The following is a 24118-nucleotide window of genomic DNA, read 5'->3' as shown; positions in this document are numbered from 1 at the left end:
ATAAGTTCTTGTTCATAAATGTCTGGAGTATTCTACATGTGCGTAAAATCGTCATAGAAAAACAAAAAATAATATCCTGCAATTTTTGCACACTGTATAGAACCTCAAATTGCTCAGTAATAACATGAGGAATATATATTGTGATAATGGTAAGTAAAATAGTGTTCAACTAGATTTTGACCATAAAATTAAGAAGCATATGAAAGGTGTTGTCCCCTCTGTTGTGTGATCAATTTCATTTTCAGTCGTGAAGCTTTAATTGTCTTCTGTATTATCATTTTGATTAAAACACAAGGAGGAGTAAAGGTGTGGATTGTGAGGCTTGAATGAAGTAAACAGTATTGTCATTACCCAGTAATTGTGATCTTTACACAGGTTTACAGATGGTGGTTGCATTTCTGATTTTGATAAAATGTATGGTTTGGTTAACGGTTTATGAAATAGGAGGTGGGGGAGAGAATGTGGGAGCATCTCACGGCAGTGTCCCATATCTTTTTCTTTCAGTACAATCCCCAAACAGGTTGCTGTCTTGATTTGCTGACTGACAAAATTGAGGTGTGTTGATGTGAACCAGTTTTGCAATGAAGGTTACTCTCACCACTACTATAAATATCAAGCCACAATTGTTTATTTGACTCAAATTGACTGAATAGCAAGAATATGGAAAGATGTATTTCTTAAAGGGAGGATTTGCTTCTCAGATCCTTGATTAAGACTCGCAAATTCAATGTGCTGCATTTTGTAATTGATGGAAACACTCAGGAGCTGCCTATTGAGTGATGCAATGGATGATATATAACTGACACTTACTAATGTGCCAAAATTTTAACAGCTAATTATGCATGCATTTTGCAATTTCCTTCGCTTCTTGTATACCAACGATGGAACATGTGTAATGAAGTTTAAGCTCTCTCATTGAATTGGTTTCCACTTGAGATAGCCAGCAGTTTTTCCAATCAGAATAGAATAGCAATTTATTGTCACATGTATTTTTACAAAAGAAATACAGTGAAAAGTTTTGTAAGACTGTATACCACGGCACCTAGATTAACGGCAGAAGTCATAAATAAGAAGAATAGAAAGTAAAAGTTCATCAGTTTAGAGGGTACAGATATTAAGCCTTTTTTTGGCTTCCATATAGAATGATCCTAGAAATGACATTGAGGTTAATCTGTTGATCTGCTGTGAGTGGTGTTGATTGAGGGATAAGTATCAGCGAAAACATAGAGAGAGCCCCCCAGCATTTCAAATAGAAATAGAGTCATAGAGATGTACAGCATGGAAACAGACCCTTCAGTCCAACTTGTCCATGCTGACCAGATATCCCAACCCAATCTAGTCCCACCTGCCAGCACCCAGCCCATATCCCTCCAAACCCTTCCTATTCATATACCCATCCAAATGTCTCTTAAATGTTGTAATTGTACCAGCCTCCATTGATATTCTTTATATCCACTTTAGAGAGCAGGCAGATTTGATGTTCCATTTAAAATGACACCCAGACAGTGTTGCATTCCCTCCAGCCTGAACTGGGCCTAGAATTGGTGCTCAAGGTTCTGGAGTGGGACTAGTATCCACTGCCTTCTGAATTTGAGTCAGACAGTAACTGCTGAACCAAGCCTGACACCTTACAAATAACATTTGTTGTGTAGTAACTTGGTAAAAGACTTTATTCATTTAATTTTATTTTGATCACTGAACAGATTTGGCAGAGCATGGTTGCTTTTTTGCATAAATGTTGCATCTCTAGCCCTATATCTTCTAACTAATTCACATTCCTTAACTTTGTTTTCCAACATGTTTCTTATTAAATAGAAAAAATGGTGAGTGACAATCCAAAGCTACTGAGGAGCAATAGCAGCTCCCAAATTCTTCAATAGATGTCATTGTAGTTTATTTAATTCATTCAGTGTGAGTGTTGCTGGCCAAGCCAGCATTACTGCGCATCCCTAGTTGCTCAGAGTGTGGTTAAGGGCCAACGACATTAATATGGGTCTGGAGTCACATGTAGGCCAGACCAGGTAAAGATGGCAGTTTCTTTCCCTGAAGGACATGAGTGAACCTGATGGCTTTTAATGGTTTCATGGTCATTATCAGACTCTTAATTCCGGAGTTTTATTGCATTCCAATTCCACCCTCTGCTAGGTCTCTGGATTAGTAATCTTGAGATAATACTGTCACTGTCTCTAATCTGGCACATTGCAGAGACTTTACCTTTGTGAATGTTTTTTGCTGAGATTCCTGCTTTTGTAGGAGGTAAAATGTACAAATTGTACATATGAGAATATAACTTTGGTAAAGTGTACCTGCTGTGGGCTACTTCATTTACCAAATTGTCCAGTTTAGCTATAGACTGTCAACCAATGTTTTCTTGAAGTGGAAGATGAAGAGGATCCACGTCAGACATCTTCATACTCATTTGGGGGTGTGATTTTTGACCACCATTCTAAGAATCCTGAAGACTTTAGTGAATGTAGTTATGTGCCACGTTACAAGCAAGTTTTAATAGAATTAACAAAGATTGTAGTTATCGTGTGGCTCTAATGTGTGGACTGATCGCAGTTTTTTGACAGTTATACCTTAGTGAGTCTTGAGAAGATTTGTAGCTCAGGTTGAGGTTTGGATGTAGGTTTGTTCACTGAGCTGAAAGGTTCATTTCAATGTGTTTTGTTACCTTACTAGATAACATCTTCAGTGGACCTCATGCGAAGCAATGCTGAAAATTCCTGCTTTCTATTTATATGTTTGGGTTTCTTTGGGTTGGTGATGTCATTTCCTGTGGTGATGTTATTTCCTTTGGTGAAGTCACTTCCTGTTCCTTTTCTCAGGGGGTGGTGGATGGGGTCTGACAGTTATACCTACCAATTGGAAGATTGTACAGAGTTCAGTTCAAAGGTATTTGTCTGCATGCATGGTGATCTACTGACCTGCTGGTTGGCTTTAATGTTAAGGGCTTGCATGTTGGAGTGGCTGCTTCTAATGAACATCAGAATCTTGAAAAATCAAGTGTCTATAGAATCACTTGGTCACTCTTAAAGTGTGATTTTGTGATTGGTTGAGTACTATCTCACTTAGCACATGTGTTATACATTGTGAGATGGTTCCCTGGAGGGGAGGGGTCCCACTGTACTTGATTTTAGTGTAACAAGGGGACTGATTGAAGTCATACTGCTTATTGTTCATGAAATCTTTCTCATTACAACAAATGCCATTAGAGCTATATTCTAAATTTGAGACAAGAACGATGGGGAGTTTCAGACACTGCAACCAATTAAGCAGGTTAACATCTAAAAACATGCTGTCTTCAAAAGTGCTAATAATGTTTGGATGCCCAATATTTCTGAGATCAAATATTCTGAAGATTTAAAGATTTCTTTTTCAAAAGGCCAATGTCATCCATGACTTATTTGTTATACACGATCATAATTCCTTCATTCTGACCCCTTTGTCCTTGCAAATATTAGTGATTTACAGTTGCTATCATTGTCTCTCCCTCTATTTTTCTCCAGGTCATTGGTCAGAATTAGATTTGAGTGGGCAAATGTGGCCCTGCTGATAAATCCTGCAGTTGCCTTTCATGTGCTGGAGGCTATGCTGTAGCTCAGGTCAAGGTCATAGTGGTCACTGATCTCTCTAAATGCATTCTCTGTAGCCTCAGGTTTTCTGAATGTAAAGACTGGGTACATATTTAATAACCCACCTTCCGCAACTGTACCTAATCCAGTATCAGGAGAATGTCAGCTGAAACACTGGGACTTTGTGAGACTGTGTGTAAATGGCAGAATAATTGTTCAAAAAAATATAATTTTCTTGTAATGCTTCCTTTTTGCTTTTATGAGCTTGATTGTTTCCATGTTTTGTGATCAGAATCCCACGTTAACTAACTCTATTACCTTAGGGGCCTGGTGTCCTGGACAGATTTTCAGCCTTTCTATATATTTGCAGGAGTACAGTGCAGTAACTGTGAAATGGTTTTGTCAGGAAGGGGCACAATAGGTCGATGTGTGTTGAGTTCTTGCTGCCCAGACGATGAACTTCATCTGTAACTGATGATAAATGATGTCTGTTCAATTGGACTGAGTGACCAGGCATCATGATTGACTACTGGCTATTGCGAACTGTCTTCTTTTTCGTGCATTTTTAAAATTTTTCTGAAAGATTCTTTGGCGATAGGATTGATTGTGAGACCTTGGATCGTTTTGTATCTTATTGCCTTTGTTGAAAGCAGAACATGAAAAATTGTGTCCAGCATTTTAAGTAAGTGCTAGAAACACTCATTTTCCCTCAGAAGGTTTGATGATTATGATATGAGGGTGTGATAATATTCACTTGAGTAGAACAACATGGATTTGTCAAGCTTTACTAAGGATACTTTTTTTGTTAATCATTGTAATACTAACTTTATCAATATCATTTTTTAAAATCTCATCACTCACTTCCACTTCTTTTTCATCAAATGAATGAAATAAATAAGCATTTAAAACATGAGCCTCAGGTTTTCTGAATGTAAAGAACATATTTAATAACCCACCTTCCGCAACTGTACCTAATCCAGTGTCAGGACAATGTCAGCTGACACACTGGGACTTTGTGAGACTATGTGTAAATGGCAGAATAATTGTTCAAAAAACTAGAATTTTCTTGTAATGCTTCCTTTTTGCTTTTATGATCTTGATTGTTTCCATGAAAGCAGAACATGAAAATCAGACTGAAATTTGTGTACTTGAGAGAGGCAAATACTCAAAATTACTGTAGTGATTAATCTATTCAGAATTGGAATCATAAGTTTAAGGAAGAGTTAAATCTACATTGTTTCCTCACTATTTGCTTTGCAGCTCTCCGGTTTTTCAAATTTATAAGAAATCAATTTCTAAGAAAATGAGTGTTACAAAGGTACAAAGGTTAAAGTAAAGGGTTAAAGTCGGACTAATGCTCTTTTATTTTGTCACATTTGCACAGAATGGTGGGATGGTGTGACAAGAATCATTCTTTGCTCTTTGAAGGGTTCATTTAAAGAGCTGAAGCATGGACAATGTTGCTATGAAGGTGTTTGTGATTTGAATCTGTTAAATAGAACACAATTCATGAGCCAAACACAGTGGACCTGTAAAAATGTTCCGTTCACACATGTTCTTACAAGTCTCCAGAAGTTAAAATAGTATTTAACAGGATGAAGGAAAAACACTTTGTTTTGCATTCTCAGGAGAGGATTGGGCCTAACTATGTTAACTTTAAACTGCTACTCAACATACTTCCTCCAGAAGTTATGTTCTCAGGTGCAACCAAAGATCAGGGAAATTAGATTAGATTCCCTACAGTATGGAAACAGACCCTTCGGCCCAACAAGTCCACACCGACCCTCCGAATAGCAACCCACCCAGACCCATTCCCCTACATTTACCCCTTCACCTAACACTGCGGGCAACTTAGCATGGCCAATTCACCTAACCTGCACATTTTTGGACTCGGTAAAAGCAATGACTGCAGATGCTGGAAACCAGATTCTGGATCAGTGGTGCTGGAAGAGCACAGCAGTTCAGGCAGCATCCAACGAGCAGTGAAATCGACGTTTCAGGCAAAAGCCCTTTTTGGACTATGCAAGGAAACTGGAGCACCAGGAGGAAATCCACGCAGACACAGGGAGAATGTGTAAACTCCACACAGGCAGTTGCCTGAGGCAGGAATTAAACCGAGGTCTCTGGCACTGTGAGGCAGCAGTGCTAACCACTGTGCCACCATGCCGCCCATAATAGATAATTGTAAAAAAATTACAATTGCTCTCTCCTTACCAAAAAATGGGTAAAGCAACTGTTTAGTGTGACAGTGAGCCAAACAATCAAGAGAGTCAAACTGTAGTACATTCGTGAAGGTACCAGATTCACCCATTGTTTCAGTAAGCACAGAATTAAAGCTAATAGACAAAAGGAGTGTACTCACAGCACCCTCAATGGCTTGGCTACATTGTGAAGGTTATGTTCTGAAGAGCAAGGGATAGGTCTCTGCTTGACACAACACACGAATACATTAACATTTGTTATAGGTGAAGATTAATTACAGTCGTGAAGTTGCTGCTTTTTCACAAGTCCTGAAAGGCTTGCCACTTTGTGATTGATGCTGTAAATGTTGAATGTAAGGAAAACAGTGGGGAAAGTTAGAAAATATGCACATTTAAAATTGTCAAGCAAATGAAAAGGCACAAAGATGCCAATGCAATGACTTTCGTGCCTTCATGACATCCCATTCATTCAAGTAGTTTAAAAGAGCAGGAATGCAGCTGACAATTTGCATACAGAGAGAACCCGCAAATAGCATGAGTTAATGACCCAATCATCTGTTTTAAAGATGTTGATTGAAGGATAGCTATCAGCCAGTTCACCCAAGAGAGCTCCCCTGCTCCTTTTCAGAAAAGCACCATGGCATCTTTTGCAGGCAGAGAGTTAGATTGACATCTCATCCAGCACTCCCTGAATGAGCAAGTGCGGCCCATTGTTAAATAAGAACTGATTGTATTAAACTGTTGTCGTGATATCAGCCTGTTTGTTTTGATGGGTGAACATAGAAAATGTCAGCAATGAATACCTTTCAAATGGGCCCTTTCAAGCGGTCAGTTGTAAGTAGTAAATTCTTCAAAGGGGTCCAACAGCTGCGCGTTGATTTGATGCCTAGGGCTGGATATGAACAGAAAGCATCAAAACTCACTTCCACTACTTCAGCTGAAGCTTGCCAATTTGTACGGTTTTCTAAGGTGTATATTTTATACACAAAGCTTAAGCCCAGTCCCTTGCTTTCAGTGAATAATTTATATAGTTTTTGTGACTGTGTGAATTTGATTTTGACATTATTCAATGACTACTTTGTGATGCCGAGTAATGAGCAGCCCTAGAGTTTCTGAATGGTACTGGAGTCAAAATTAGCTTTGCCTTTTATCTGGGTTGAAAGCATTATTTCCTGCAGAGTCCTTTCCCCCCCCCCCCCCAACTACACACACACACACACACACACACAAACAAATGCACACGCAAATATGCAAATATACACGCGCACACAAAACAGATTCTCACACACGCTTTCACACATGATCTCTCATGCACACACTCACACCTGCACTCACAATCCTACGCACAGTGTCACACACAAATCCCCACTAACAATGCACAGGAACACAAATCACAGATACATACACATACACACATGCACACACGCAGACGCACCAAACACACACACACACAGACACAGACATGCACGCGTGCGTGCGCACACACACACGCTGACACACACACAGACATACACACACCCACACATACACACGCACACACCATGAATTGCATTGTAATTGTTCACCACTTTCCCAAACAGTGCAATCATTTTGATGTTTTTACAACATAGGTACCTAAAATGATACATTGCCATCTGACATGATTGAGATAAATCAGCCCAGATCTTGTGCTGGATTTAACGTTGCGACAATCACTGCTCATTGTTGTCAAGGAACATATCAGGCAGCAACTTCTTGCACTGTTAAATGCCCCCCACAAATCCAGTCTCTCACAAACTCCACTTTAACAGTGACTCTACAGTCACGAGCATGCACTACCTTGAAGTTAAGCATTGTCATAATCTGAGAGGGTTCTTGGGCTGCTATGTTCATTAGAGAGAGAGATGACTTGTGGTGGTTTAACCCAAGGGTCACCACCATCTCAGGTGAGGGGTTTGAGAAAGCAGGGCAATCATGAAAACCTGAATCAGAGCAGGAACTGAACCCAGGCTGTTGTATTGCAAACCAGCCATCCAGCCAACTAAGCTGCCCAACTCTCTGAAAGCACTGCCTGAGGAGCAAAATGAACAGGAATGCTATCCCTCTTTTAATTGTACACAGCCAGAGTTACATTTAACTTTCTCCCAGTGATCACAACATTTAAGGAAATATGGACCAAATCTTCTCCCTCCAGGCTGGAAATCCCACCTCAGGAAGGGTGAGAGCCTGCCAGGCTTGGGAGTAACACTAATTGTTAGTTTATCTGCCTTTTCTGCACAGGCCCAGGATCCCTGTAGAGTGTGCTGTGCTGATTTGACTAATGCCACAAATCGCAGTATAAAATATCACCAATATTTTATAATTTTGTGACATGTTATGATTTTATGATAATTTACTGATTTAAGCTGGTTTGTAAATGGCTTAATGTTTCACCTTGTGGTGTAGACCCTCCTTAAATTAATTTGTATCTGTTTCATCATTCTTCATCTCTTCAGTTTAAAATGATTGACAGCCTATGTCAAGCTTCTGGGAGACATGTTAGAAATTGCCAAAGTTAAAATTAATTTCATAAAGTTAGAAATACTTATTTTGGTGCATTATTCTGATAAATAGTTTGCGCATTTATTTTTATTGCAAGGATTAATATATGCCTTTGTAAGCTTAGAAACCATTTTGAAAAAGGCTGCAACTTCCAATTGTCAATTTTGGTCAAGTTGTTCCTTCCAAGTCTTTTACAATTGGTGGATCCCCAGCACAGTTCCTTTGGCAATAGCCAAAAATACTTGACAAAATCTAAACAGAAAAAGGAAATTGGTGACAAGTCCATCTGCATCTGAAAAATGAACAGACAGGCCAGTGGTTTGGAATATTTCCCAGAATTTGATTTCTGTGATTCAGTGTTTTACGGTATTGGCAAAAAAATTGAATTACAGCTGACTGTTATTTCTTTTCTCTATTGTGGCTTGTTTACAAAAGCAGTTAGGTTTTGATGTTTCAATGTCAAATTTAACACTGGAGATTTGTTAATAAATCATTTTGGAAGTCAGGCTAAGTAGACGATCTTATGGAAATATATTTGACTAATGCCACAAATCGCAGTATAAAATATCACCAATATTTTATAATTTTGTGATATTTTGTGGGCCCGTGGAGGTTGGAATTCAAAGAAGTGTTAGAATAAAGGAATCCGGAATCATGTTGAGTGCTATTAATATTGCTTTGAGTTTTGTGAAAAAGTGGTTTTTAGCACTAGTTTCCTGTTGTAGTCTTAACTCTAGTTACTATGAGCAGAAGATATAAAAGTTGAATATATGTGTGAATAGATTTGAGAACAGCTTCTTCCCCGCTGTTATCAGGCTTTGAATGGGGCTTGCTGCAATCCCAATTCCTTCGTCTCCGCCGCATCTGCTCCCAGGAGGACCAATTCCAACACCGCACAACCCAGATGGCCTCCTTCTTCAAGGACCGCAGATTCCCCCCAGACGTGATCGACGATGCCCTCCACCGCATCTCCTCCACTTCCCGCTCCTCCGCCCTTGAGCCCCGCTCCTCCAACCGCCACCAAGACAGAACCCCACTGGTTCTCACCTACCACCCCACCAACCTGCGCATACAACGTATTATCCGCCGCCATTTCCGCCACCTCCAAACGGACCCCACCACCAAGGATATATTTCCCTCCCCTCCCCTATCAGCGTTCCGCAAGGACCACTCCCTTCGTGACTCCCTTGTCAGATCCACACCCCCCACCAACCCAACCTCCACCCCCGGCACCTTCCCCTGCAACCGCAGGAAATGTAAAACTTGCGCCCACACCTCCACACTCACTTCCCTCCAAGGCCCCAAGGGATCCTTCCATATCCGCCACAAGTTCACCTGTACCTCCACACACATCATCTATTGCATCCGCTGCACCCGATGTGGCCTCCTCTATATTGGTGAGACAGGCCGCTTACTTGCGGAACGCTTCAGAGAACACCTCTGGGCCGCCCGAACCAACCAACCCAATCACCCCGTGGCTCAACACTTTAACTCCCCCTCCCACTCCACCGAGGACATGCAGGTCCTTGGACTCCTCCACCGGCAGAACACAACTACACGACGGCTGGAGGAGGAGCGCCTCATCTTCCGCCTGGGAACCCTCCAACCACAAGGTATGAATTCAGATTTCTCCAGCTTCCTCATTTCCCCTCCCCCCACCTTGTCTCAGTCGGTTCCCTCAACTCAGCACCGCCCTCCTAACCTGCAATCCTCTTCCTGACCTCTCCGCCCCCACCCCACTCCGGCCTATCACCCTCACCTTGACCTCCTTCCACCTATCCCACCTCCATCGCCCCTCCCCCTAGTCCCTCCTCCCTACCTTTTATCTCAGCCGGCTTGGCTCTCTCTCTCTTATTCCTGATGAAGGGCTTATGCTCGAAACGTCGAATTCTCTATTCCTGAGATGCTGCCTAACCTGCTGTGCTTTGACCAGCAACACATTTGCAGCTGTGATCTCCAGCATCTGCAGACCTCATTTTTTACTCTTTGAATGGGGCTTGCAAGTTTTAATTCTAATCTCTCTCTCTCTCTGTCTCTCTACACCTTCTCTGTTACTGTAACACTGTAATCTGCACTCTGTTCTGCTACCCTGATGCTTTTAATTCTAATCTCTCTCTTTCTCTCTCTCTCTCTCTATAGTTACTTTGAGCAGAAGATATAAAAGTTGAATATATGTGTGAATAGATTTGAGAATAGCTTCTTCCCTGCTGTTATCAGACTTTGAATGGGGCTTGCAAGTTTTAATTCTAATCTCTCTCTCTCTCTCTTTCTCTCTACACCTGCTCTGTTACTGTAACACTGTCCTCTGCACTCTGTTCTGCTACCCTGATGCACTTTGTATAGTACAATCTGCTTGCACAGTATATAAAACAACAGCTTTCACTGTATCTCGGTACGTGTGACAACAATAAATCAATCAATCGATTTCTTTTTGATTGATTGATTCAAATGGTGTTCTTAACAGTGTGGTACAATAAATTCAGACTTGGATTGGAATTACTTTATTTACAAAATATAAGGTAAGAAATAGGAGCAGGACCTTTCTAGCCCACTCTACCATTGGTATGATCAAGAGACTGAACTTAAACTCCACTTTTGCATTTTCAACAATTCCCTGAATATTAGAATATTATTAATCTCTATCTTGAATAGACTTAAATACGAGAATCCAGAGCCCCCTGGAGTAGCAAATTCCAAGGATCTAAATCCCTTTGAGCTAAGAAATTTCTCCGCATCTTAATCCTAAATATCTAACTCATTATTGTGAGATTGTGACCTTTATTCCCAGACTCCATAGCTAGAAGGATTATCCCCCCAACATTTAATCTATCTAGTCCTTTAAGAATTTCATATTGTTCTTGTCTCATGTTTCTAAATTCTAAGGAATATAGAGGTCAAGTCTACTCATAGGAAAATACCCCCATTCTACCAATCAGCCCAGTTAACCTCATTTTGAACATCATTGGTAACTGTTATGGCTGCAATATTTGCTCATAATTCAGTCAATTAATCTAGGAATTTGTTTCCATGTCACCATTTAAAGCTTGAAGGTTTTTTTGTGCCTTAGTGATCAGAAAGTGATATAATTCCAGAGCTGTGGTCTGACCAATGTACTCTAAAATATTAATATGACATCTGCCATTTGTACTCCATGAGTGGTCAAAATGGCTTATTGCAATGCTCAGTGATCAGTTTGCCTTTTGACACAGCCAAATGACTTCAAGGTAAAACAAACTGCAAAGTTATTTCCAAGTTGCAAGGAACGCAGAGTAAAGATTAGTCAATGGAAAGAGAAATATGTAAAATGCAAAGTGAGCATAGCTGTTAAGTACATTAAAGGGAGTAAGTGATTGAACAATATTGTTAAACATTCATCTCCTGGCAAATTCCTTTTGTGACCAGGGATGGTGTATGTGACATGACAGCACAATTGTTTGACTCTGGGTAGTGTAATGTTTACAGGACCATTGAACTATAAATAACAGGAGTTTTTTTTCTGGTGGGGTGGCAGAAGAATATAACACTGAAATGGAGCATCACTATAAAATGGAGCATTAAAATTTTATTAGATTTAGGAGCGTATCTTAGAAGATGTTTATTGAGCAATAACATTTTTTCTTTCCAATTCTGCCTCGTGTGTATGTTATCTCCTTAAATCCACCAATGATGTATATCCAACAAAGATATACATTCTGTCCAACAATGATGTCCATTATTGTCTAATGCACCTGCCTTGTTCCCAAGGCTCCTGTGCTAGCACTTTTAAGCTGACCATTAAGATGTCTGTGATAACATTCCACTAGAGCACTAATAATTCCCTTTTTATGTTTGTGTTGATCAAGATGAAGGATGTTGATGTTGAGGAAGGCAGATACTTTACTAGGACACATGCAACATGTTTATCGGCATACTCAGAGCTCATCATACTTCATACCAAGTAAACTCAGAAGTCCTGCCTTGATAATTTTCAGCAAAGAAAAACATTATTAAGGGCTTTCATGAGTAAATCATCAACTACTGATTAGATCATATAGGATTCAGACCGAGCTTACCAATTGGATGCAAAATTAGCTTGATGGTAGGAGACAGAGGGTGGTGGTGGAGGGTTGTTTTTTTGGGACTGGAGGCCTGTGACCAGTGGTGTTTTGACAGGGATTGCTGCTGTGTCCACATCTGTTTATCATTTATATAAACCATTTGGGGGGATGAGAATATAAGAGGCATCATTAATAAGTCTACGGATGACACCAAAATTAGTGGCATAGTGGGCAATGAAGAAGGTTATCTAAGATTTACAAAGATTTTGATCAGCTGGATCAATGGGCTGAGGAGTGGCAGATGGAATTTAATTTGGATAAATGCAAGGTATTGCATTCTGGTAAAAGAAACAAGGGCAGGACTTGTATAATTAATGGTAGCACCCTGGGTAGTGTTACAGAACAGAGACCTACGGATTCAGGTACTTAATTCTTTGAAATTTGCATCACAGTTAAACAGAGTGGTTCTGTAAATGTTTTACCATGTTGCTTTCATTGCCCAGACTATTGAGTGTAGGAGTAGGGATGACATGCTGAGGTTGTACAGGACATTGGTGAGGCCTTTTCTGGAGTCCTGCGTGCAGTTCTGGTCACCCTGCTATAGGAAGGATGTTATTAAATTAGACAGAGTTCAGAAATGATTTACCAGAATCGGAGGGTTTGAGTTATAAAAATAGATTGGGTAGACTGGGACTTGTTGACTGGAGAGCTGGAGATTGAGGGGTGACCTGAGAGGTTTATGAAATCATGAGGGGCATAGAGAAGGTGAATAGTGCGAGTCTTTTCCATAGGGTGGGGGAATTCAAAACCAGGGGGCATATTTTTAAGGTGAGAGGAGAAAGATATAAAAATGACTTGAGGGGCAGCTTTTTTACACAGAGAGTGGTTAGTGTGTGGAAGAAATGGTGGGTGCTGGTACAGTTGCAACATTTAAAAGACATCAAGATAAGTACATGAATAGAAAAGGTTTGGAAGGATATGGGCCAAATGCAAGGTCTGTTTCCATGCTGGACACGTCTATGACTCTAAGTGGGACTGGTTTAGTTTGGGAACATTGTTGGTGTTGACTGTTTGGACCAAAGACTGTGTATGAGTCTATGATTCTATAAATCAGTGCAATGCTGTTTTGCTCCAGAACTCAACAATGGTGACGGAACTTAATGAAAGAGAAGATTTTGCATTTTGTAAAGGTACTTGTCAGTGTTCAGTGACATTGTCCCACTGAAACTGAAGCTTTGGGATTCCACACGGAATAACGTGAAATCCAGGAGTGGGTGTGTGCTGCATCCGCAAGAGCAGGAGTGGCTTTCAATGCATTTCCTGGTAAAAAATGAGGTCTGCAGATGCTGGAGATCACAGCTGAAAATGTGTTGCTGGTCAAAGCACAGCAGGCCAGGCAGCATCTCAGGAATAGAGAATTTGACGTTTCGAGCATAAGCCCTTCATCAGGATGAAGGGCTTATGCTCGAAACGTCGAATTCCCTATTCCTGAGATGCTGCCTGGCCTGCTGTGCTTTGACCAGCAACACATTTTCAGCAATGCATTTCCTGGGTCAGAAATGGAGCCGGATGCATTTGTGAGACAGCAGTCTAACAACTGTTTTATTCTAGGGTTGAATACTGTCGGAAATTTCCCAGTGCAGATCCTCAAGCCACTGCACACAGTTGCAGAGATGGAGTTGCAGCATTAGAACTCATAATCCGGACTCAACACAGACAGAAAGCCTGATAAAATCTCCCTTTTAACATACACTATAACATGAATAAGTTGGGGATGGGGGGTGGGGGAGTCACAGATTTACCTCAGTGGCTTGACAGTAGATTGGTCATGCCAAAAGTGAGAGTTCAATTCATGCACCAGCAGAGTTTACCAGGAAGGACTCTCCTTCTCAACCCCTCTCCACACCTGAGGTATGGTGGCCTTCAGACTAAGCTCACCACCTGTCATCTCTCTGTAATGAGGGAGCTGCTGTATGGTGTGTTAGGACTCTGGTGATGATTCATAACATAATCAACTGACATAATATGAGAATAGGCTAAAATTAGATTTTACAAGTGTGGAATCTCATTCAATAAGACATAGTTATTGTTTGAGATGTATTAGTGACATGTAAACATTTTATTTATTTATTTATTGAATGCTCATTGCTTGTCAACATAGTCTGTCAGTTGGCCCAAAAAAGTGTTCTCACATCAGAATACAGTGGGAAGAAAGTGTGAAAATGTTTTGTTATTACATTGCCAATGTTCTTAACTCCCTTGGTAGGTACTCTTGATCGTCATGAGACTGGTGATATTGCAAAAGCAATCATTGCTTCATGTGATGACACATCATCTACATTCGTGAATGTTATGGATTCGATATCTCTGGGAATTAGACCTCCAGATCCAATCAAGAAGAAGAACACTAACTACAAACAATCTGGCTCATTCAAATTCAGCTCCTCTTCACCTGCTTTCCAAACTGCAGAAAGCTCCAAATCTTCCGAGAAGGTAATTGAAGTTACTTTAATAGAAATAACTCTAAGGTATCCACTGTTAAGTTTTTTTTTAAAAGTCTGTGTTTACATCGGAAAGCTAACAAGTAGTGTTAATGCTGGGATGGTGAAAGCACCTTTGCCGATGAATAACCTGACGTCATGTTATTCAATCATGCTACATGGGCAACACCCATCCTTAATTGCCCAGAGGGCAGTTGAGTTTCAATCACATTGCTGTAGATCTGGAGTCACATGAAGGCCAGGCCAGCAGATTCCCTTCCCTAAAGAACATTAGTGAACCAGATGGGTTTTTACAATAATGAGCAGTGGTTACCTAGTTGCCATAAGACCAACCTTTTCATTCCAGATTTTTATTGAGTTTAATTTCTACCAATGCTATGGTAGGATTAGACCCAATGTCCACAGAACATTGAGATTCTGGGTTACCACTTCACCTCTCCTCAAATATATTTAATATTATTTCAAATTATCCTCAATCAAAACTAAAGGTTATTATTTTATTTCAATGTCATCCCGCCCTCCACCAATAAGATTTGCTCCATTTGACTGGCTTATCGTCGGTTTTCCTAAATATTTCTTACAGAGGTAAAGACTTACTGAGTTAATTAAATACAATCTGTTCCTCTCTTAAGTAGTTTCTAGAAGTATTTTGGGTTCGGCAGAATATGGTATGCATCCATAAATCTGTCATGTTGCTTTTTGCTATTATTTTCAATAGGCAATTGTATGCACATAAAAGTATGGAGATTATAACGGCCTGTAAATTTCAGATTCTGTGAAACAATGGAAGGCGTTTGTTACAGATATGATATTATTAATGATAAACTGGATCTCTTGATGTGATGATCAACTCTGAGATTGACTATTATGAAGTCAATTTATCCTGAGGTGTCACTCATAGTGAATTAGAGAATTTGCAGGTTTATAGGAATGACCAATTTTAAGGGTACAAGGTGCGATCAGCCTGTTGTTGAATTTCTCTGTTTCTCATTGGACTTTCTGATGGCAAGATCTGTTACAGATCCTGCATCTGTTTCAGTAGAGGTCATGGGTAATCTCTCAAGTTTGAGACCGCAAACATCCTAAATTCTGTTGCTGGGAAAGTTTCTTTGACCTGGTTTTGCAGCAAGAATAATGACAAGGGTATCGGCATCACCAATGTTAGGGAGTAAATCAGACTGCACCCTCCATCGTGTGCACATGTGCAAGTAAATGCAGAGTTCAGGAAGTTGCTGTCTCTGGATCCATATTCCTCCAAAACCTGTATTCTAACAGGATCGTTTTGGAAATCTCAGCATTCGAACAAACGAAGGGTGTGAAACTGTTAACGTTTGCTCAATGTATAGTGACCAAATCTGCCCCCCCCGCCCAAAATTGGGGATTGTTTCTTAAAGGGGAAATGATTTTTTTTTAAAATGTAAAGTATTTCTTAATTGTAAACACACTGAACATTCAGATTCACAAGTGTAGTTTCTTATTCCCTGAGATTTAGTTATTGTTGGAGATTTTGAAAAAAAAATGAATAAAATTATTTATTTTAATTCTGTTCCTGTCTCTTTCATCCTGGTTTTTCAGCTTTGTCTCTATCCCATCTTTTTTCACTCTCTTTATTTCACTTTCTTGACCTGAAATTGACTAGAAATTAGAATTCCAATTTACCTGGGTTAGATTCTGCATACCTGAGTAAGCATCTTCAATCAAATTGGCTTTAGGGACAAATTGTGTTGCTCACTTTTTCACACAGACTTCTGCTCCCCTGTTTAAGCTCTCCATTAACTGTAGGTCGTAGTGGAAGAGTTCTCCAAAAATCTGCAGTCAAAGGTAAACGTAATGAATGCTGACTGTATTTCACTCTGACTATAAAATCTGGAATATTATACATCACTAATGATTTCATTTTTTTTCTTTTAAAATTCTTCTTTTAAGTATGACTGAACATTGTTGATACTTTATTGAGTCATAGCATCTGTACTGCTTTTAAAACTTAGACTGGCTAATATTGCCAGGACTGCTAATTATCAATCAATGGACATGCGGACAGGTGCATGATCCCACTGACTTCTGCTGAAATCTAAGTGTGTACACATTTGTGGTGGTAGAGTTTAACTGTTTTGAACTCTTGAGATAATCCTTGTGTTGTTAGACAATCTTTATCATCTTTAAGCATGGTTGTTGATGTCCGTCAGAGTTTAATTGTGACGTAGGAAGATAAATCATGTGAGTTGAAAATCTCGTACCTTCAAAATGATTACAGTACATACATAATCCATTTTGCTCTACAAGTTCATGCCTGTTATCTTGATACTCATGAGGATTTAATGCAGCTCACCATTTTGGGAACCCTGTAGCTATACCTACCTCCTTATGGGAGAGGTGCCAGATAAATCTCTGTACCTGGCTGAATGGCCTCTTTCTGCACCATAGAACTCTATGATTCTAATGTATGATTCAATGGGTAAGCCTCTGCCAATTTTCAATGGGCTCTGACAGGGTATTGATTAGGCTTTTTTTCTGAGCCCCCGGCACCCATAAATCCTGAACTATTCAACAGTGGTTCAGGGATTAAATGGAGGCTGTATTGGTCTCTCACAACCTTGGCAGCAATTTGCCAGTGGGATACCTTGCAGTCAGTGCCCAATTGAAGAACCCACCACTGGGCAGGCAGTATTGTCCATTGGTCACCCACCCTTGCCTCCTCTCTCATCACCCCATCAGGTTCTCACTCACTGTGGCCTTGGGTCCCTTTTCGATCCTTGGGTTAGTCTGGGACCTTCTAGAAGAAAGTGAGGACTGCAGATGCTGGAGATCAGAGCTGAAAATGTGTTGCTGGAAGAGCACAGCAGGTCTCATGCCCGAAACGTCGACTCTCCTGCTCCTTGGATGCTGCCTGACCTGCTGGGCTTTTCCAGCAACACATTTTGGTCTGGGACCACCAACAGGCAGTGCTTTCAAAAGGTGAGAGTTGGCTGAAGCGATCATTCATTGACTAGAATTTTATTGTTGCTCCAAAGGCAAACAGCCCCTGATTTTTCTCAGCATTTCTTTTTTTTTCAGTTTTTTCTGTGGTTCAATACAAGTTAATGTTTCCAACCATTTAAAGGCTTTCCACCATGTGATGCACCCACATTGAACAATGTGAAGATGTTACGCCAAGCTGGGCATTAAGGAAGTTAAGCATTCCCTTAGACATGGTTCTGACATGGGATAATGCTAAGAACAGGTTGCCTGTATAGCTTGATCCTTATAGCTGTGGTTACAATGACAGGTGATAATGTAAAATAGTAATATACTTATGAATGTGAGAGTCTGTCCCCAGACTTTTCTTTTTGTTTCCCTACCACTAACATGCTGTACATCTCTATGACTCGCTGACACTATCTGTTACTGCGGAGGGGTATTCACGGCTGACGGTAATTGACCTGCTGCATGGCTTGATATTAAATATGGCCCGGGTGGTGGATATCCTGGGAAGCCCTGGCAGTGCCAAGTATCTATTCCACTGGTGAGCGTACAATAGCCAACTGTGATGTTCCTGGAAACATGGTGCATGCACAATAAGGAGAACCCAGACAGTATGAGATAAGAAATTGGCACTCATCCAACTTTTGATGAAATTCGGTCCGGTGCATCCAGAGTTTTGGTTCCTTGTTCTTGAAACACAGAAAGTTAGCATGAACTGCCCATCGCAGCAAGCTATTAGGAAGTCAGATACTATATTTGCCTTTATTGCACTAGAATTGGAGTGTAAAGGTGAGGAAGTCTTGCAACAATCATACAGGGGTTTGATAAAACAGACCTGGGGTACAGTGCATTTTGCTTCCTTCTTTTGTGAAAGTTCTGTAAACGTTGGGAGTGGAGCAGTGATGCTTCACTAGTTGATTGCTGAGATAAGAGAGTTGTTCCCTGTTGAGAGTTCAGCACATCAGTTCTCTCTGGAGGCTAGAATAAATGAGAGGTGCTGTCTTTGAAACACATCTGGACCAAAGGAGGCTTGACAGGGTAAATGCTAAGTTGTTTCCCCTTACTAGAGAGTCAAGAGGTCAGGGGACATTGTCTCAGGATAGGAAATCGATTCTTTAAGACTGTGATGAGGAGGAATTCCTTCACTCAGAGGTGGCGATCCTTTGGAGATTCCCTACTTCAGAGCACTGTGGATGCACAGTTGGGAATGTTTGAATAACATTCATGTTTTTTACACCTCTGTCTTTTGTCTATAATTACTCCGCATCAAGGGCAGCAAGTGCAGGGACCATGGTGCTGGCAAAAATTGCCCAAAGCTGAATTTAAAGAGATGCCAAAATGAAAGGGAAAGAGTAGACAATGTTTTTCTGAACCTCGAGCAACATGTCAACTTAGGTTGGAGAAGGAAGGCACTAAGAGGTGATGGGCAAAAGGAGGTCCTTGAGTCTGCAGACAGCTAATAGTGCACATCGGCACTTAAACCCCTGTTAATAGCTGCTGATTTATTAACAGGCAGCTCAGCGGTTAGCGCTGTTGCCTCACAGCACCAGGGACCTGGATTCGATTCCATCCTTCAGCGATTGTCTGTGTGGAGTTTGCCTTGGTGGGTTTCCTGTGGGCGCTCTGGTTTCCTCCCACAGTTCAAAGATGTGTAGGTTGAGTGGCTTGGCCATACTAAAATTGCCTATAATGTTCAGGGGTTTGCAGGCCATGTGGATTAGCCATGGGAATGCAGGGTTACAAGGATAGGGTAGAGGGTGCGGGTCTGGATGGGAGGTTCGGTGTGAACATGATTGGCCAAGTGGGATTCTATGATTGCACATGGCTCAGCAGCCACATGGGGAATGGACATATCTGGAGAGCATCTCCCCATAACTGAGCAGTGCAGGATGGATGGATGTGGTTGGAGTTTGCACCTGGTCATGATCAACTCCTTGGTATGTTTATGGAATATGTTTGCTAAGGATATTCTAGAAATAGCTCAGGGAGGTTGCCTGCAGATATCAATTGGGATATCCTCAAGAGTACGGTCCATCAATTAAAACTGTCTACTGATCAAACTGGTATTCCTTTTCTTGTGCAGTATCACTGAAGTGTTAATGAAATTATTGTTTTTAAACAATTGTTTATGTATCAAATATGGCCATACATGTAACGTTTAGCACTTCATGTCAGACTTTATCACATCAATGCAAAACTTGAAAGTTTGCATTATCCTAACAATAAAACTTAAGATTATGGCCAATAGAAATCTCTGCTGGCTGAATTTGTATTGTTTTAAAGGTTATATTGTGTGTATGCTAATCAATTGTCCATTACGTTAAAATGACTATGCTTAATATGTTACTCAAAAACAGAAGTTACTGGAGAAACTCAGCAGGTTTGGCAGCATTTGTGGAGAGAAAACAGAGTTATCGTTTCGAGTCCAGTGACACTCATTGAGGGTTGAAAGTTTTTGTTTTATTTTTGTGCTCAATAGATTGATTATTAGAGATGTGTTTATTATCAGTATATTCAATCATTGAAGAAAAAAAGTCGAAGATTGTATGTGTTCTACTGAAGACTTTAACATAAAAGGTTCGAATTGCTGAGTTCTTGTGAGAGTTTAGTTTTTGAGTCTACAGAAGCATAAAGGTTTTAATCATCTCCGTAATGTTTTTCCACCCACCACACCAACAATTATCCATCGTCACCTTTACACAATACACCTTAGTGTATTCTTATGTGTCCTGCCTAAACACATTCCAAAGGATTTTTTAATTAAAAATTCAGATTATAAGGATGTCTCTAAAAGTAAAAAAGAGCAATTAATTTTAAACAGTGTGTGAGTCACAAACTGGGACACATCACAGTAAAAATGTTGCAAAGTGTGTTAATCAGTGAAAGGATTAATGCCAGAAGGAAAACAGTCCAAAATACTAAGAATGTTGCTGAAGGCAGACAAATGTGTGATTATTTATATACACCACAGCAATGGAATATCGAAGGGCTACTTTCACCAGACAAAAGCTGAACGGCCGGCAGAACAAATCCTCATTCAGAGCTGGTTTTCGCTTTTGTCTGCAACCATTTTCCCAACAATTGGCTGTAAGTACAATGGAAGAAAACTTTGATTTCACGCAGCTTTGACTTTTTCAACTCTGCCTTTGTTCATGCACGTGCCACAGATCTCTCAAGTGACAGTGGAATGAGGGGTGATGGACAGTGTCTGCTTTAATGCAGTGTAACAAATCCAGCTAAAGTTAGGCACATGGTATTCCTGTTGGGCTTTTGTGACTTAGAATGAGTGATTTAAACAAAACACATTTAAGACAGTTCATTCATGAAATATAAGAACGCTTTAATACTTTGGTGGGCTATGAAGAATGTTTTGCATGGACCATGCTCCAATTGAGGTGAGGTCGATGTGTTTTTTTTGTGGCAAAGCAACATTTGAATAGTATGGTGAAAGAACACTTATAGTCCACTTGACAGGAGCTCTTGTTGTAAATAGTGCAATTTGACTCCAGCTGTTAAACAGTGTCTTTGACAGCAACCAAATAGCAGGAAGATGCTTTACTGCACCACACAAAAAAGAAATCAATATTTGGTTCTTGTACTTGGTAACCTGCTTTTTGTTGTGTTGATTTATATAAGAAAATCTTTAGGTTTCCCTTGGAATGAGCTGTAATTGTATGGTTTTGTACTCGCGCTGTAATTTTATCATCAAATTAAGCCCCTTGCTGGGTCCTAGCTGCTGCTCACTGATGTTCAGAGTCGAAGCACCAATGTTACAGATGGCTGCTGCCTCCGCCATTCCTTTTGTCGGCCTGCAGATGCTGCAGCGCCTTGTAACTATGTTCATGAATAAAGTTGACAGTCAGTGCACAGTGGAGAGTGAAGCTGGAGGAATATTTCCTGTTTAATTCTCCAAAGCTACCCACATACCTAACAGAAATGAGACTTTGTGTAACACCAAGGTGGTTTCAGTAAAGGAGCTAAGAGCTTGCTTTCCTTCTCTCTGGAATACGTTTGGAAAAGAGTATCCTGAAAATTGTCATCCCTGCACAATCTTCATGATTATTAACATTCCAGTTTTAAATGTGAATGTTTGATGTCCTGGATTAATTAACTTATCAGGTGGATTCACCACAGGAAGTAACTGATACTTGTTCATTAGTCGGGCTGGTGGTGTATTAAGTTTGGGTAGGCACGATGGTCCTGAACAAGCGCAAACTCGTAAAACATGCCTGGTTCCTCGACAGCCTTTCTGACTGTTCCAGAACCCACAACTTCTCCCCCTCCATCAAGCATTGAAGATCCCTCGGAATCTGAGATGGACACAGTGCCTTTGATGTCTTAGCTACCTGAAGAAGAGAATGAATTTCTTCTGAGACACTCTAGGTTCAAGAAGTGAGCTACTGCGTGTTATACGCTGGCTGTATCGACGGCAGAGTTGGCAGAACCTGACTCAGGAGGAACAACAACAACAACAAAAAAGACCTGTGTCCTTGGATCAGAGGGCGAGAATGTAGTGATTGTAATTAGGTCAGCCAAGTGGATCTCGTATTCTATGAGTTCCCTGATTGGGGCTGTTAACCCGGTCCAATCAGGGAGCCCTGACTGACAGATATAAACAGCCATGTCAAATATCCAGATCACTCTGAGAGCTGACTCAGAGGGAGCTGGATCAGTGTCAGGTACTCACCACATGCAAGTAAAGGGTGACTTGGTGATGGAATACTGGCCTCTGTGGATTTACTTCAGAGGGTTTGAATCCCATTTAAGATAGCCCAGTCAATGAACATCCAGTGAGGTACAATTAACTGAGAGCTTACCAGTAGTGTTAAAGAACACTATGTTGAGTTCTTTAACTCCAGCCTGCAGTCCATGCAGGAGCATGTAGTTAAAAGATTATAATCGTAAGGAATTTCATGTGTGATACTTGATGTAGGATTTGTTGTAAAGAGAAACCCAAAAATAACTAATTGACTTTAGGTGGCATTAACTCATTTCTCAGAGGGCTTCAATATTATGCCTGTTGTTCAGGCAAACATCTTTTTAGACGAATGTAAAAGACCCACTGTTAGCCAAGCACATGGCCTTTAGTCATAGAGTCAGCAAGATGTACAGCATGGAAACAACCCTTCAGTCCAACTCACCCATGCCGACCAGCTATCCCAACCCAATCTAGTCCCATTTGTCAGCACTTGGCCCCCTATCCCACCAAACCCTACCTATTCATAAACCCATCCAGAGGCCATTTAAATGTTGCAATTGTACCAGCCTCCACCACTTCCTCTGGCAGCTCATTCCATACACACACCACCCTCTGTGTGAAAATGTTGCCCTTCAGGTTTTTTTTATGTCTTTCCCCTCTCACCCTAAACCTATGCCCCTCTATATCTGGTATCCCCCACCCCAGGGAAAAGATCTTGTCTATTTATCCTATCCATGCCCCTCATGATTTTATAAACCTCAATAAGGTCACCCCTCAACCTCCGACACTCCAGGGAAAACAGCCCTAAACTATTCAACCTCTCCCTGTAACTCAAATCCTCCAACCCTGACAACATCCTTGTAAATCCTTTCTGAACCCTTTGAAGTTTCACAACATCCTTCCATTAGGAAGGAGACCAGAATTGTATGCAATATTCCAACAGTGGCCTAACCAATGTCCTGTACAGCTGCAACATGACCTCCCAACTCCTGTACTCAATACTCTAACCAATAAAGGAAAGCATACCAAACACCACCTTCACTATCCTATCTACCTGCAGTTCTACTTTCAAGGAGCTATGAACCTGCACTCCAAGGTCTCTTTGTTCAGCAACACTCCCTAGGACCTTACCATTAAGTGTATAAGTCCTGCTAAGGTTTGCTTTCCCAAAATGCAGCACCTCGCATTTATCTGAATTAAACTCCATCTGCCACTTCTCAGCCCATTGGCCCAACTGACCAAGATCCCTTTGTAATCTGAGGTAACATTCTTCGCTGTCCACTACACCTCCAATTTTGATATCATGTGCAAACGTACAAACAAACCTCTTAAGCTCATATCCAAATCATTTATATAAATGATGAACAGTAGTGGACCCAAACCGATCTTTGTGGCACTCCACTGAGCCTCCAGTGTACTACAATGCAAAACCCACAGAATCACCATGGCAACATCTTGTCCCACTAATAAAACCTAACTCTCAAAGCAGTTCATTCCTGCTTCAGTTATAAGGTGCAATTACATAGAATTTCTCTTTTAAGCTATGGACATCAACAATGCGTTGTAAAAGAGAAGGGTTTCAATCCAAAGCATTGACTGTCCTGCTCCTCGGATGCTGTCTGAC

The 24118-nt window shown here is 40.7% G+C and overlaps 1 protein-coding gene across 4 annotated transcripts in view; it reads left to right on the top strand.

Moving 5' to 3' along the window:
- The window catches only part of LOC132834289 (WD repeat-containing protein 72-like), a 314345-nt gene that overhangs the window by 103405 nt on the left and 186822 nt on the right, over window positions 1-24118 (top strand). For all 4 annotated transcript variants that reach the window (XM_060853013.1, XM_060853011.1, XM_060853010.1 and 1 more), the window contains one exon: window positions 14600-14826. In XM_060853013.1, coding sequence (XP_060708996.1) covers window positions 14600-14826 — 227 coding nt within the window. The remainder of the gene's footprint in view (window positions 1-14599; window positions 14827-24118) is intronic.

Source organism: Hemiscyllium ocellatum, chromosome 39, assembly GCF_020745735.1.
Source record: "Hemiscyllium ocellatum isolate sHemOce1 chromosome 39, sHemOce1.pat.X.cur, whole genome shotgun sequence".
Classification (NCBI taxonomy): Eukaryota; Metazoa; Chordata; class Chondrichthyes; order Orectolobiformes; family Hemiscylliidae; genus Hemiscyllium; species Hemiscyllium ocellatum.
The sequence above is the reverse complement of the archived record's forward strand: the minus strand, read 5'-3'. Positions and strand labels throughout refer to the sequence as shown.